The following is a 16398-nucleotide window of genomic DNA, read 5'->3' as shown; positions in this document are numbered from 1 at the left end:
AAGTACAGAATTGAGATACATTCTTCATGTCTAAATTTCCAGATGTTGTTGGAAGGAAAGCAGCTTTTTAAGAGTTAAACAAGGTTCAGAATGAGATGTAAATTAGCCAAATGTATACATGTTAAAGCAGGATCAACACGATGAGATGGATTTAAATTGATAAGAGGGGGGGACTTGGTTTTCTCAATATCTCAGGAATAGAAATAAAAGTGGATTCATATAGATGAATTTATGCAGAAAATACAGAATAAGAAGTACTGAAGCTCATGTGAGGAGGTTTTTTTTTCCGCTGTTAATGAAATAGACCGAAATCACTACTGATGCCTTTAAATGAACTAAAAAAAGCAAATGAGATCACAGTCAACAAGACTGATTATTTTCAAATAGTTATTTTATTAGTCTGTCACGGCTGCTGCAGGGTAGATGTCAGATGAGGTGATTAACAGCAACCTGGTGAAACAGCTTCTTCTTTTTTTTCTTTTCTTTTCCAAGCCAAAGACTCATCATGAGCTGCACGTTAGACATTCAAAATAAAGGGGGGTAAGATTTTTCCTTTCAGAAAACACATGTACAGAAAGAGACCAGCAAAGAGACAGCAAGAGCTGATGGAGGGATAGCAGACTGTTCCTCTCCCTTTTTTTTTTTTTTTTTACTACAGCACTGTGTTTAAGTCCTCTTGGCCCGGGATGGAAAGTAATGAATACATTTACTTGTGTTTGTAATTGAGTAGTTTTTTTTTATGTGTATTTTTACTTTGAGTAGTTTTCAGAATCAGTCATTCTTCCCCCTAAATATTCAGAATATTTAGGGGAAGGGCAGTACTTTGCTACATTTTATATAGCATCTGTAACTGAGTTAAAATAAACAGGCAGAATAGAAAGTCCAAGCTTTTCATCAACTATGTGAAGCCGGCCAGATGATTGGCTAATGCGTACCACATGACAGTCAGGAGCACGCAGTGAGAGTAAAGATTCCACATTTTTACCCAAAATTACTGCTACTAGTGGTCTTCATTAATTAAACAACCTGGTGGGAGATTCATATTTTATTGTTGCATTGCACGAGGGAAATATCATATTTTATTTTTCAAACCACCCCCAACCCCTCAAATAGAAAAGTACTCGGTATTTAAATTACATTTTAACCAATTTCTTTTTTTTTTGTGGTCATTTCTTTCGACCTGAGTAAAATGTATTTTATTTGAGTACAATATTCTTGTACTCTTCCACCCCTGCCTCTGGGAAGACTACAATATTGAGAAGCCGATAGATGAAGTAAGGAATCCTGTCTTTTAAAGAGAAGGGGGCATACCTATCTTATCTCACACATGGAGAGCATCTCTGGGGCGTGTTCTCAATCTTCTCATAGCACATTGAGCACTGATGTGTGTGTTTGAGCCAGAGAAAGAGGCCGTCCAGCAGAGTAAATAGCACTCAACTGAAAATTGCCTCCAGCACTGTGGGGGAAATGTTGAGGGTCTTTTCTCATTCACTCACGTCTGCTTTGAAGGAGCTTTTTTGCTACCGATGCACACAAACACACACACACACACACACACACACACACACACACACACACACAGCCTAATATTTGGGTAGGAAAACTAAAGTCAATTTGATGTACCTTCTGATTCATTTTTAGGGATAGATTCAAGTTGCTGTAAAAGCACTTCACCTGTTTTGTCCAGAGTTAAATCTCAATTTTACTCAACCTCAAGAAATTAAGCTTCTTTTCTGAGGAGACACATTTAATTTGAGTTTTAAAAAATATATATATTTAAAAACTGCCACAAACATAGAAAAACAAGCTGAACACTTGGGGGATCACTTGTGACTCCATCAGTGTTGCCTTCCAGCTGGTTAAAAAGTCAAACAGACTCCTGCTGAATATGCAAATCCAAATGACAGATTATTATCAGCCTTTCTGTTTTACTTTAAAAAAAAAAAAAAAACATAAAGACTGTCACTCACACACCTTCACTGTTGCCCAGTGAAACTCAAATTTAATTTCAAAGTAGATAGTACAGTGCCATCTTCTGGTGTACACTTTTTACTACCAAACACTGATTTTAAAACCGTTAAGTTGCATATTCTCTGCATCACTGAACAAAGCCAAAAATATGGGGATGTGTGTCAAATTAGTATTTTAATGTTTTGGATCATACCCTAATTTGTATTAAATAGTATATATCAATAATATCCATTCATAATTGTTTTAAATAATTGGATAATAGTTACCGTTTCATATTCCAACTTGTAAAAACTAACTAATCATACTCAGCAGACTTCTCCTTGATGGTTCTGGTTTCTCAGGAAGTAAAGTGGGGGTGGGGTCAGAGGGGGGTGTCCCACACCATATGAATACACTGCTCCCTTTACTGCAAACCAAATAAACCCACCCCTCCTTTCTTGCAATGTGCCCAAAAATGGGGTTAAGTAAGTGGACTTTATGGAATAAAAGCACAACGCAACTTATCCACAATTACCTTTATTGATTCAAATTGTTTAAAGGCTTTGACATACAGCATCAGAGGGGGACAGTTGACAATCTTTTGCTCACTTTTGCCAAACAAATTAGGGATTCTTCCTTTGGATGGCAACAGGTTTAATATTCAAACACTTTTTGTCTGACAGCCTATTTACTTATACATTGGATATGAGGCAAGAGCAATAGGACGTGCATAATATGAACGGTGGGCATGTTTTTCAATCGATGAAACTTAAGTCGGGCAGAAAAACGAAGTTCCCCTTATGACCTACTTTATCTACGTCTATTAGACAGGTCTGTATTAATGCTGTTGAGGAGGTTAATTGTACACATATTAAATCACTCCTTTCCTAAATAAAAACAGTGAAAAGACAAATGGTTCTTGTATTTATTAAAATAGGCTGGTACAGTACTATCCTTGCAGAAATAAATTGCACCACAGCACTGTTTCGGGGCAGCGTCATGTTTTGTGACTGCAATGCCTTCATTGAGGCGATGGGCGTTTCTGGACACAGATGGCGCTGTTGAGCATGTATTTTGTTTCAGTCCCGTTTCCCTCCATGGTTTCTCCTCTCTCCGACTAACTTAGCGTTTGGCTCAGTTCATTATACAGTCCTATATTCTCCCTCCATTAGGGCATCTCTGCCTTTGGACTGAAGATCCCAGCAAAACCCCAGAGAGAAAAGTTTCACTTTCATAGGGAAAGATGGACATGACAAAGAGGATCCACTTGGAGCTAAGAAACAGGTCACCGTCTGATGTGAGTCGTGCTTTTTTTAAAAACCAACCCTTAGTTTTCTTGCTAGCCTTGCTAGCCAGCTTGCTACTTTTTTTTTGCTTTGCGAGTGACCTGTGTGGCTAGCGTAATGGTGACCACATGGGCTTTAGATTGTGTTTCTCCTTTTATTATAGGGTTGTTTAAACACTCGCACAACACGCTACATCTTTTACACGGTGCTGGATGGGGCGTATAGTGGGCAACGAGACGAGAAAAGCTATATTCAATCGTTACTTTGAAACGGCGATTCCTCAAGCTTGCTGGGCATTATTGCAGAGCTTTAAGGTTGTTTCGCAGCCTCCTCGGTCAGTGGTGCACATACGATCCAGCTCGACTTCACCTTTTGTAGCACCATTAGTAAACTTCTTTTCTACGCTGAGGAGAGAAATGTGCTTCCTGCGCCGCGTTTGGCATTCACAGAGATATATTTAATACAGACCTCTCGGAAGCCATGTTTGCTGCTAGCATAACTGCTAAAAAAAAAAAAAAAAAAAAAAGGGGGAGCGCTTTTTTTGTATTATAAATGCTGTTAAAACCACCGAAATGTGTTCGCTTAACACGACAGTAGTCCGCATGTAAACAGGCAAGCCGCCGATCACGAGTTATATCTTGAAATTTCCGTGGAGCACTTTCATATCAAATGGACAGAAATCAGCAGCGACAACAAAAAAAAAAAAAAACACACAAGTCAGTTGATTCACGAGTCATCCAAACCCTGTGACATATATATATATATTACTCTTTCTACTAGAATAAACAAACTATCCCCGCAGGCGCAATTTCTTTAGAGGCTGTTGTTATCCGTGAGTTTTAAAGGGGGGTGTGCAGCACTTAATTCCCTAAAATAACCAGCACACACACACACACACTCAGTACATCAGCTACATAACCCCCAAGTTTCGTAGCATTGACTCAATATACACATGCATACTTATTAATTTAAATGAAGCCTGGTTATTCAAATGTGTCTGAAACACAATCACTCAAGACACCTAACTTAGTGTTTTTGTTCCCGCCATATTACCCTCTTCGCTACAATGTATCCAAAAAAAAAAAAGGTGACAAAAAAATGTATCCAAATGTTACCAATCAACAATTCCTGTCGATTAAAAAAAAACATTTTAGAGGCTGAAGTTGACGTTTAAACCTTACAAAAAAAAAAAGATTAGTCGGCCAGTGGCTTTTCGTGTAAAGAGCCAGGCTGCTTGAATGACACGAGAGATCCGGTGCACCGCGCCTGATGCGTGGGCTGCCCCCCCAAAGAAAATACTCGACGGTCGGCGTTTTCCCCAAATCGACCCATGCACGACAAAACTAAACTTAATTCAAACAAAAAACAACCTAAGCAATGTGTAATCAACGCTAATTACTGTTTCTATTCAGTACTTATGCCGTGTAACTGTTCAGAGAACTGCATACTGTATCTCAGGAATCGCCATGTTGTCATTCTGTCGTCTTTGAAGCTCTGGGAGAAAGGAACTGTCTCCATCTTTGTTTTTTTGGTTTGTTTTTTTTTTTACTAAATTTCCGTTCTCTACATTATTTCCTTCGCCACTTCGACCTTAAAAAGAAAAAAAGACGCGCTACTGTGTAACAAAAGTGCCATTATCGGTTAGAGTACTCCACCTCCTCATTTGATAGTCGGTTTAACGAAAGAAGAAAAGCTGTTCTAGGGGTGTATTCTCAATCCTTTCCGCTGCTGTTGAGTTGGTTAATGGCGGGCAGACAGCTGCTCCTCTGCTGCACGGCACCGTTTAAAAGGGGCAATGGCTAGCCTGTAGCAACCTAGCTCACAAAAATCATTGCATTTGTCATTAGTGACTGCATCAGCAGGCCATGGGAAGCTACTGCCTTTACTCTTTCCTCGTACAAAAGAAATCAATTCATGAACTGTCGTGTCCGGAGAAAATCAAGCACATAATCACTTTTTAAGTTTTTTTTTTTTTTTTTTGGACAAGGACACACAGAAGCCTGGGGTCGGTGTTTTTACCAGAGAAATCATCAGTCTTTGACGTTTTAAAAACAACTTCTTTTTTTTTTTGTAAGGTTTGTGTCTCAATACTGAATTGCGCAACCAGTGTAAAGCTTTAACTGAGTCAAAGTAACTCCGCCTTCCAAGATTTGTTTTTCCCTAGTATTTCACGTGAAAATAACCTTGTACAACATGTTGGTTGTCTTGACAGAAAGTTTAAGGTGTGTGCTGCTAAACATCACACGTTAGGGTTGTGTTGTTCGCAGCTTGTTTCTGTAGGGGTTTCTTAACAAACAAATAAACAATAACACTTGTTTTACTGGAAGAAGTTGGAACAAATGCCCCATTATTATAAAATAGAATTGCTGTTGTAATCATTTTTTGTCAGTATCATTTCATTATTAAAAAAACTATGATTTATTTCAATGTTTTTTTCTAAGACATTTGCTGTGAATACAATACACCTAAAGAAAAGAAAAACTATTGATGCAATTTATAATAAATAAAATTACTCAGAATTTGAAAATATCAAGAAAATCAGTTTAAAAGGTAAAAGTGTGTGTAGTTGTTATGTTAACATGCAAGTAAGTAAGAGGAGTTTTTTTTTTATCTGTACAGAGATGAAGACATGCGTAATAGATTTTCTGATGTGATATGTTTTTCTCTATTCCAGGTACGAGAACTTGTCCTTGACAACTGTCGATCACATGAAGGAAAAGTTGAAGGCCTCACAGCTGAGTTTGTCAACCTGGAGTTCCTCAGTTTGATAAATGTTGGCTTAATCTCAGTCTCCAATCTCCCTAAACTAGGAAAACTCAAAAAGGTAAATATAATATACATAACTATATTTAATATATAGTTATGTTTTCACCTCCCTACCTCAGGTGCCAAATGGAGGAATAATAAAGTTCTATTTTCCTCTCTTTTTCAGCTTGAGTTGAGTGACAACAGAATCAGTGGCGGTCTTGATGTTTTAGCAGAGAAACTACCCAACCTCACACATCTAAACCTGAGTGGCAACAAATTGAAAGACATCAGCACATTGGAACCATTGGTATGTATTATTCTATTTGTAAGATGATTTTAAAAGAAGAAAAAAAAAACTTATCCCACATAATTTTACATGCTTAACTTTAGATATGTGCAGACTTTGGGCTTTTTGTAGTCTCCTCTCATGTTGACACACATTTGTTATTCACACAAAATCAGAGTAAAACAGGCACTCCAAGCATGACAACCGTAAAAATGAGGAAGGATATACTTGAAAAGGTCTTTACTATAATGTCTAAATCAATTAAAAAGGCAACAGCTTTTGCACATAGACGTCTTGATCAGAACTGACACACACACATTTCTGGTGTGAAGGACAGATGTTTGACCACACCCCAATGTTTGTTTGTCAGCACTGATGAAGACCTGTATGGTCAGAAAAAAAATCATAAGAGTATCCAAATGAAACCAGAGATATTAAAGGTAAACATACCTAAGAAAAAATGTTTATCCACTGTTATTTGTTGTTTACATTACATATCAACCAAGCTTTTTAGCCTTATACTGTACACACATCAGCATTAAGTACACTTCACTTAGAGTAAGACAGGACAAGCAGCAGTTTGTCATCGCGGTAATTGACTGTTTTTGATCCACAGCAAAAGCTGGTTACCCTGAAGAGTTTGGACCTGTTCAACTGTGAAGTGACAAACCTGAACGACTACAGAGAAAGTGTGTTCAAGCTGCTGCCCCAGCTCACCTACCTGGATGGATATGACATCGAGGACAGGGAAGCCTCAGACTCTGACGGAGAGGTCGACGGAGACGGCGTAGATGACGATGACGATGAAGGTAAGAAGTTCTGGTGGTTGTATAAAATAACATATACTGCTACATAGTATGAGAATGTGTTCGTTTTTTAAGGCAACATAGTTTAATTTATTCAGTTGGACCAACAGCTATACTCTGCCTGACTAATTGTGGCTTTTGTTTTCTCAGAGGGAGAAGAGGAGGAAGACGAGGATGGTGAGGAGGAGGACTTTGATGAAGAGGAGGATGAGGAAGATGAAGAGGAGGTAGAAGGAGAAGAGGATGATGATGAAGTCAGCGGAGAAGATGAGGTAACCCAAGAGGAAAAAAAAACATGTTGCCACTGACTTTTTTTTTCCTGCTAAAGGAATCCAGGCAATTTTTACATTTGATTTTAATATCCTGTTAACTTATGTTACTCAAGGAGGAAGATTTCACTCAGGATGGGGAAGTGGATGATGAAGATGATGATGAGGATGAAGAGGATGACGGTAAGAGTTTTTTGTTTTGTTTTGTTTTTTACACATCCCTTCATTTGATTGGTGAGCGCAAACAAAGGGCACACAATTAACTTACCGGTACCCCATCACAACAAACTCAAACAATATTACAACCACAAAAGCCCTCCACCGCCAGGTTCATGTTTTCTATGTTCTAAATAGGTGGGGCTTTGGCTATGCTGTCTTATGCTCTAAGAGGATGAAGTGCTCAGAAATATCAGATTTAAAAAAATGTTCGACAGATGTACTTCATTATTCAAAACTTTTGAATCGCATATTTTTCTAGAAAGGACATGATTACACGTATTACTTATTAACTCAAAAATCTATTGAATTCCAGATGTAAAAAGGTATGTGATTCATATCTCTGTGTTCTCTTAGCTGTTAAAAATGAAAAGCACAGTACAAACTGTGTTGCTGTTCATGCACATGGAGTTTTAAAGTGCGGAGAAAGTTCAACAGGCTATTGTAATTAAACTGCAGTCGCTGTGTTATTTGGAGGACAGGATGGCGTAGCAGGAACAGTCCTTTTAGATTTTACATTTTATTTGTACAAAATGAGAAGATTTGACTAAGATGAGTCTGGACTAGGGCTGCACAATAAATAGCAATGTCATCATTATTGCAATATGAGCATTGCTAAATTCTGAATTTATCCAACTGAATATGAACATTTGATGGAAACAAGCTGTCATTGGTCTTTGGCATGTGTATATTTCTGTTTTGGAAGGAGGCCTGGGTATAATGACAATGCTTCCACACTGCTGTAATGCAGCCAGTCGAAGCTCAAGCTAGCTATGCGCTACCCTCAAATTATTTGGATCCAATCCAGTGGTAAAAAAATGTATCCTTTTTTTTTTTTTTTTTTAAATGTATTGTGGTTCAGGAGAGAATTATGGTAACACAAGTATTGTGTAAAGCACGGAAGAAGAGCAGATAGAAATTGAAACTGTGAGTTAAAGATGAAATGCACTGTGGCGCTTGTAGCCTAGTGGTTAGTGTGCACGCCTATAGAGGCAATAGTCCACCAAGTGGGCGGCCCAGGTTCAAGTCCAACCTGTGGCTCCTTTCCTGCATGTTGTTCCCCACTCTCTCTCTCCCTGATGACTGGCTTTATCAACTGTCCTATCTTTGAATAAAAATGTAAAAAGCCCCAAAAATACACCTTAAAAAAGCTATTTAAAAAAAAAAAAAAGATAATGTGCACTTTGTAATATTTATCGCATTTCATATTGTTGTTGCAATATTGTTGTTAAATATCAAAATATATTACCAGAGACAATATGACACCTTCTAAAAAGTTTACAGGGTTTTATCAAGTGCGTGCCCTTCATATCTGCCATTACAGAACATTCATTCAATAGCTACACAAAGACATTACACTAACCAGAAAATGATGTAGGACTGTTAATCATAAGATCAAAAAGAAAGTGTAAAGCGTGTGAATGTAGAGCATCCTAGCAGGGAAAGACAACTTGAATCCTTAAAACTTAAGATGATACAGATTCATATCTGACACTGTTTATTTGCAGCTCCTAACCGTGTAACATTATAACATGAAGCATGAAACATGATAGTGACCATTCTTAACCACTGTGCACACGTCCGAGGATCACACCAGAGAATGTGTTGGATAATGCTGAAATATTCAAGTTGGTAAGAACAGGCGTTCCCCAACTTTTCAGCTTACAACCCCTAAAACGAGGATGTCAGATACTTAGGACCCCCACGGTCTCTGGAGGTGGTTAAGTCATATAGCATAGCGCGCAAGCCCTTACTGCCCATAAGAAAGGCTTGAAACAGAAAAAAGGTAGTTCCCATGTGTAGACTTTAGCACTAGAGATATTCGATATTGATCAATATGCTTCGATATCGATTTAATAGATAGATTTAATCGCATAGATGACTGAAATACTCCCGATAACTAATTACAGTATTTTCTGATATTTGTTAAATAATAATGTGTGCATTATTTATATTAGTTTAGAACAAACTGACTTAAAAAATGTATTTTATTGTTACATTATTCCTTAATAAACAAAGAATAAAACATTAAAGTACAGTATGCAGAAGCACGGCGGCACCCACAGTGCCCCCACTGGAGTGAAGCGTCATTCAACCGAAGTAATCCATGTCAGGATTTCACTGAATCGATATTGAATTGGGAAAATCCATATTCATAACCAGCCATATTTAGTTTTATCTAGTTTGTCGGTCGTGGCTCCCCTGATTCCAAATGACATAGATTTCCTCTTTGTCCCCAGAAGCAGAAGCTGGCAAAGGCGAGAAGAGAAAGCGAGACCCAGAGGACGAGGATGATGACGATGATGATGACGACGACGATTAAGAGCAAAACTGAAAACGAGAGCCTACAGAGTTACCCTTCCTCCCCAAACGTCCGCCCTCCTACAACCTCGCACCGCTTTTGTAATCCAAGTCTACCCCCCCTCCCCCTCCTCCTACCCAGCTCTAAGCTCTTCTTATGGGGCAAGACTGTACCGGATGGGTGGGCCAAGTGGAGCTGCCCCTCCCCTCCCTTCTTTTTTTCTCCCCCCCTTCCCAATGGAACTGAGAGCCACCAACACCCTCCACCTCACTCACCCCACGGCCCCCCGAGGTTCTCAGGCAGCCCAGCACTCAGCATTCCACAATTTCACTGTCAATCCCTCTTTATGTATTCCCGTGTGAGGACTTTGGGACTGGTATCTAGTTTTGGGTCTGTGCTTTTAATATTTTGTTTGATGAATTATTTTTTGTTTGTTGGGTTTATTCTTTCTCTTTTTTTTGTCTTTTTTTTTTTTTTTTTTTCTGTTTCTTATTTTTTTCCCAATAAAATTACTGCTATAGCAGCTGTGCAACCAGCGAGCCATTATTTTTAGTGTGGCTGCCTGTTGCACAAATCAAGGTTGTAGCTACATTTTTACTTTCTGTATGACAAAAAAAACAACTTTGTAAATAAAATGTTAACATTTTGTGCTTTTTCTCTCGTCCTCCCTTGCATCTCTGGTGTCAGCAAATTAACTTAAAGGGATGAAACAATGATCATGTGGTTTTTCTCATCCACGCCTGCTGTTAGGCTCTCATTCTCTGTGCACTGACGCTACATTGAGCCGTCCACAGAAAAGGTTTTGTATAATCTTAGAAGATCGGGTTTAGACAGAAGTCTATCTTGATACTCGTGTAACTTGCAGACATGATACTTTGAGTTTGTAAGAGTATTTTTCAGGAGTAATACAGGCTGCTGCTTTCAGGAGTAATGCAGGCTGCTGCTTCAAAAACTGTTTTTCATCTTTCAAACACAAACATGAGAGATATGTCTAACGAAAAATGTTGTCTGTCCACAATGCTGGAGACTTAAAGATGCCAAAAAATCAACAGTTAAAGGAGGTTGACAGGACCTGCGAGCAGAAAGGGCTGTTTTTTAGGAAAAACAATAACTGTTAAACTATAAATGTGTCCATGCAACTGACTTGGAGTTATTGTTTTATGTAGTAAAATAGTCTGCTCTATTTGAGGACAAGTCAAATGGATAAACCAGAAAAGTATTATTGTATGTGATTTCTTTTATATATATGTACAAATAAGAATACTAAAGGAAACAGGATCAAATCAACAATTCAGAGACATCACAATAAATGAGAGCATTTTGAACATATAAACCGAGAAACAACCTTTAAATGAAATGGTTTATTTTATTCAGACAGCGTATGCTACAGTCGACTCTGCAGCTACATTATTGCTCCAGTATAATATTAGAGGGACTTTGAGAGTGTACATGGCTTGTTGAGAAGCGTTTTGTTCTGGGGTCTTCTTGTTGGCTACTTCCATAACAGAACAACAAAATCATGTCATCTATAACATAAGGTGCAGCAGAAAAAAAAAGAACCATTTGATCCCCGTGTTAAGTACTATAAATTGATAAAGAATTTAAAGCTTAATAAGAAAACAACCCTCCTTTCCCTTGACACTGTGTAGGCCCATTGTTAAAAGTTCATGAAGTGCATATAATTAATATATTTTCTAATATAAGTAAACGTCTGATTGACAGCATAGTAAACCACAAAAAACTGGAGGGTTTCTCTGTATTTGTTGATCTTGCTGGTAGTGAATTCATTCCTTTGATGTTTTAATGTCATAACGTAGCTTTAAAGTAGTGAAATACAAATATTGAATCAAATGTTCATCCAACCACTTGACTGGGTTCTATCGCTTCAATACTACATTTCTGAAATCACAAAGAAGATGCTGCAGAGGTCATTACATTCAGATATTTGCTCCATTGCAATAGTAAAAGTTTAATATATTGTGCCTTACATTTCCTTATTGGAACCAAGACATGAGAAGTCGAGGCTGAGAAGACCTCATAATTAAACCAATCTTAAAGTAGCACTATAAAACATTTTCCAGAAAAAAAAAACACCTTTTTTCCTTATAATAATAAATTGAAAAGTAAATAAATAATAATAAAGTAAAGTGGAAAGGTTTTGTAGCCTGGATGGCAATGTAAGTTCTTTGTTTTCAATATGAAAGTCAAATCGCAGCATTGGAAGCTGCTAATAAGCTAGCTAATTTGGAGATATTTTGACAGTCTTTTCCTTCCACATGTTACCCAGAAAGAAACACAACTTGAAAAGAGAGAAACAAAACAGACACCAATTTTCTCTCCAGTTGCTCGAGCTAACAGGAGTTTGCTAGCAATGCTAACAAGGACTCTTTTACTTTGATGTTGAGTAATCACGGGCAGCCTAAAGCTAACACTAGCCGTTTGTTTATCTAAGAGGTTGTGTTGCTATCTGTGTTTTGATTTTAGCCTCTATTAGGTTAGTATTGTTTTAGCTCAATGGATCTGTTCAACTTTATTTTGCAGTTGTTTTGGTCAACTAAAATCCTAAAAAGTAATGAATTTCTTTTCCAATAAGCTAGAGGTATGCTAACTTGTACTGGATGCATAATACAACCTGTTTTCATTTGCCTTTTCAGGCTGACTCTTTAGACTAAGAAAATGTACGAAAGAAATGTGATGGGAACGTATGAATTTGAATCAAATCCTATATTAAAAGGGAATGATTGAACTCTGAGTGGGAAAGGATGTTTAATGGGAGTAAAATCTTTGTAACCTTAAAATTTTGTGAAGTAAACAAACAGCCAAACAAGCCCCCCTGAGCTCGTCCATTGAACAATGCTTAAACTGTAGTTCAATGTGGGACTGTGTTGAGACGTATCCACCAACAGAACTGCTAGTTGGAGTTAACATGAGCAGAGCGCAGCTGGCCCTTGACAAAAGTCCACCAGAGATGAAGCTGTGCTAGAACTGTCCTGCCAAAGGTCAAAGGTTCATAGCTGTACAAAGGCCAGAGTGTCTGTATGTGTGTGGGTTAGTGTGGCAGTTTCCATTTGTGACATCATTTAAAGGTGGACGTGAAATGTAAACAAAATCTAGAATATCATTGTGCTGCTTGTGCCTCTGACTACATGAGAACAGGCATGCATGCTGATTTGAACGGTTTCTGGCTGATAATAGAATCAAAAGCTATATGTTTGTTTTGCCTTAATATCTGCAAGCAGTCATGGGACATCTGTGCATATTTACATGTCAATCTTATAATAGATCATCTCAAAATGGGGATTCAGGCCAAAGAAATTTGTGTCTTTTAGTTTGTGAAAAAAATGAAACGTGTAATACTAATCCAATAGTGGAAGCAACAAATGAAGAAATTAGTCTGACTGACTCGCAGTCAAAAATATGAACACCATCCTGAAGTTTCCTGAGGAAAAACACATTTATATTGGCAAATTATAACCAACTATTCAGTGTTATTTGAGTACAATATACAGTTATTTAAGTCTTTTTGGTTGCAATAACAGATCACAGCCACTAAAAATGTCAATGATTTCCCTGTGAAGTCAAATGTTCTCATTCAGGATTGATGATCTCAAAACCCCAATCTCACATAGAAAGTTTCTTTCAAATCTGAAACATCACACAACAAATCTCTGTCCATCTTGTCAAAAACACAAAACAGATATCCTCTTCTCTGTGCTTGGATCTCTCCGCCTGGTTGGCTTCAAAAAATCCTTTTCAGTCCTGACCTCGGAAACGGCAGTTGACAAAAACAACCTCTTCTTTAAGGGTTTAATTGATTTAGAAAAAAATCATCTGCTCGTAAACACGGTTTAAAAACTACACATCAGGTGAGAAAGACACCTTGATTTGCTATCATGAATTCACTGTGGAGCTATGGGAATACTAAGGAACGATTAAACAGTTGTAGTTCATGCTTGGGAATATACATTTGTTACAAAAATCGAGTTCGTTTTTGTATATTCCCATGAGTTGAGTAATTTTAGTATTTTTTCACAACAGCAGAGATAGGCTACTATGAAACGAAGCTACCGTGGTATAAAATCTTAAACTGTAGCAAGTTTGTATCATCTTGTCATATTACCACAGCCTACCTGTTATTGCTAGCCCAAGCTATTACTTAAACATGGTGTTAACATCTGACATCTAATACAAAATGAGATAATCTTAGTTTAACACAAAAACAGAAACTCATGTGTTATGTTTCAGATTTTTACAGAAAGTCATCTTCAGGGAAACACATTCAGAACTGAAAGCTAGCGTAATGCAAGCTAACCCACTAAGCAGGACTCTACAATGGCTTTAAGTTGTTTCTTCACAGTGACTCGTTATGGGAAAAAGCAATATTATTGTTCTTTTTTCAAAATTACAATCTCAAATGATTAAAGTGTATTTTCTTTGATGTATTGTAAAATAAATAAAAAAATATAATCAAAATGTGCTATATTGCATTGGTGACAGAATGCACAGTAATATAGCTGCTGTAAAGCAAAGTGACTTTTCCCCAATATTCCAGTCATTCACTAACAATAAAAGCAAAACCACAGCTCAAAGTACATACACAACAGGGAATCATATTTTTCATTCATTTAAAATTGCTTTCATTCAATCACGTACACATTAAAACACTGCAGCCACGGTCTTCGCTTACAGTAGTTTAAATATTGTGGGGGAGGAAAAAATAAAATTAAGCATCATCATACAATCTCACAGAATGTCTGTCTGCCCTGCAAAAACTCTCAAACAACATTCAGACAGTCACAGCATCCAGTGAGGACACACACTGCAAACATCTTTACCTCTTAGCAAGAAAGAGAATAGAAAAAGCTCAAAATTACAATAAAACTTGCATAGCTGTGAAGCATAAAAAAAGAAACTGAGTAAATAAGGTCAACAGGTGCAAAGTTTGAAAACAAGAGTCAGTGTGTGAGTGTATGTACATTTATAAAGAAAATGTGCATCTTGTGGACAGAACGACAGATTGAAAAAAAAAAACAGAGAGTCGGGGTTAAGACATCCCCTGTGCAATGAGTATTTGGGGCTTATTAGAGGATAAGTGAGTCAGGACCCTAAGAGGTGAGTGGTGATTTGAAGTAGGGTTTCTTTTTTTCTCTCTCTCTTTTTTTTTTTTTTTTACAGTAATAGGTGTTTTCCATGTTGTGATGCCGGTGAATCAGCAGGTCATGGTAAGTCTGTAAGTGAGCTCTGAGATTGAGAGTTTTTGATGTTCTTAATCTCAAGCTCCAGCTGTTTGACGCGCACGTCCCTCTGGTTTAAGAGCTCCCGCAACCGCCTGATTTCCTCCTGCTGCTTGTGGAACTTCAGACGCAGCTGTGGACAAAACACACACAATTTAAACATATTGGAATATACAGTATATCAAAAAGTATAAAATCTTGTTTTTCTCAACCCCCTTTCTTGTAGTCAAAAGTTTCCTCTATATGTCCAGATGACATAATCTAATTGATGGTCAGAATTAGTTATTACGTTACACACTTCAATATTTCAGAATGAAATCTGGGATTTCAGTTAGTTATTTGTTCTAATTTTAATGCTGTTCGATTAAAGTCATGACTCAATTTGAGTTTGGGTTACAAAAACTACAAATTGAATTCTTGTTAAAATAAGATTTACTTTATTAATCCCAGAGAGGAAAATGACATGTTGAACACACATAGGCCAAAATACACAGGATCCTATGGAAATGCACTAATTGGGGGATGACAGAGTGAGCAAGCTGCACAACGACGAGCCAAATTTCCAGACTGACTTGAACTGGCGACGATCAAGTTCCCCACCCAAGTCCCTACAGACTGAGCTACTGCCACCAAATGCTTCATAATGCGTCATTCATTCTATTGATACATTTTTCGGTTCGTGGTTAGACACGTGAAAACAGTATTATTTCAGTCTTAATTCATTACAAAACTAAATATCACTTTAAAGGTTTGTGCAAATGCTAACAGCTATTCGTCTTGGGAACAAAATCAGTGCAGATTACGGCAAGGTAAAAACAGCCTTCAGTACCTCATTCTCCGTCCTGGGTGGAGAGCAGAGAGCGAGGTCTTCTCCATTTCTGACGGGTGTCCGACTGGTGTCCTCCTCCGTTTGTCCTCCGTCTTCCTTGCCGTCTTTGTTTCCCAGTTGGTCCTGAATGTACGCAAGCTGTAACATGCCTGGTCTGCACTGAGACCTGCGAGAGTCCAGCGAGTTTCCTATCCCTTTGTTCATTTCTGGATACGACTCCGCCTCCTGACTTCCTGGCTTCAGAGACATCAGCACTGGGCCTAAAGGATGAAGGTTACTAGTTAAACTATGAAGAAACTGTAAAAAAAATGTAAAAAAATGTAATTTGCTGTTGTAAATTCACTTTATTGCACAACTGGTAAATACTTAGATAACATAAATAACATAATGCAGAAATAAAAGTCAGAAAAAGTGAAACTGATTTTTCATTTTCATTTCGGAAATGTGGGAAAGGGAGGGGGAGATGAAATTA

General features: G+C 37.7%; 2 protein-coding genes across 6 annotated transcripts in view; one reads left to right on the top strand and one right to left on the bottom strand.

The window, feature by feature from the left end:
* The first annotated feature begins 3001 nt into the window (after positions 1 to 3001).
* On the top strand, positions 3002 to 10006 carry anp32b (acidic (leucine-rich) nuclear phosphoprotein 32 family, member B). 2 transcript variants are annotated; one of them, XM_020628837.3, is made up of 7 exons: positions 3002 to 3247; positions 5911 to 6060; positions 6169 to 6291; positions 6887 to 7079; positions 7227 to 7348; positions 7462 to 7528; positions 9805 to 10006. In XM_020628837.3, exons 1-7 carry the CDS (start codon positions 3194 to 3196, stop codon positions 9882 to 9884), a joined length of 789 nt encoding a protein of 262 aa, XP_020484493.1. In that variant the 5' UTR covers positions 3002 to 3193; the 3' UTR covers positions 9885 to 10006. The 2 variants fall into 2 exon arrangements, with proteins under 2 accessions (XP_020484493.1, XP_020484488.1); XM_020628832.3 differs by having other exon boundaries at positions 3006 to 3247; positions 9802 to 10006.
* A 3287-nt stretch (positions 10007 to 13293) lies between these two features.
* Positions 13294 to 16398, bottom strand: part of coro2aa (coronin 2Aa) — a 33336-nt gene continuing 30231 nt past the window's right edge. For all 4 annotated transcript variants that reach the window (XM_020628800.3, XM_020628812.2, XM_020628810.2 and 1 more), the window contains 2 exons: positions 15927 to 16186; positions 13294 to 15230 (listed from right to left, as the gene is read on the bottom strand). In XM_020628800.3, the coding sequence (XP_020484456.2) occupies positions 15081 to 15230; positions 15927 to 16186 (410 nt within the window). In that variant the 3' untranslated portion in view covers positions 13294 to 15080. The remainder of the gene's footprint in view (positions 15231 to 15926; positions 16187 to 16398) is intronic.

The sequence above is a fragment of the Labrus bergylta genome, chromosome 1 (genome assembly GCF_963930695.1).
Source record: "Labrus bergylta chromosome 1, fLabBer1.1, whole genome shotgun sequence".
Lineage (NCBI taxonomy): Eukaryota > Metazoa > Chordata > Actinopteri > Labriformes > Labridae > Labrus > Labrus bergylta.
This window is presented reverse-complemented; position numbering and strand designations above follow the sequence as displayed.

Excerpts from the sequence above, each read along its gene's own strand:
- anp32b (XM_020628832.3), top strand. The coding sequence starts at position 3,194 with ATGGACATGACAAAGAGGATCCACTTGGAGCTAAGAAACAGGTCACCG. Across the intron at positions 7,349-7,461 it reads AAGTCAGCGGAGAAGATGAG|GAGGAAGATTTCACTCAGGA; the intron begins GTAACCCAAGAG and ends ATGTTACTCAAG. Across the intron at positions 7,529-9,801 it reads TGAGGATGAAGAGGATGACG|AAGCAGAAGCTGGCAAAGGC; the intron begins GTAAGAGTTTTT and ends CTTTGTCCCCAG.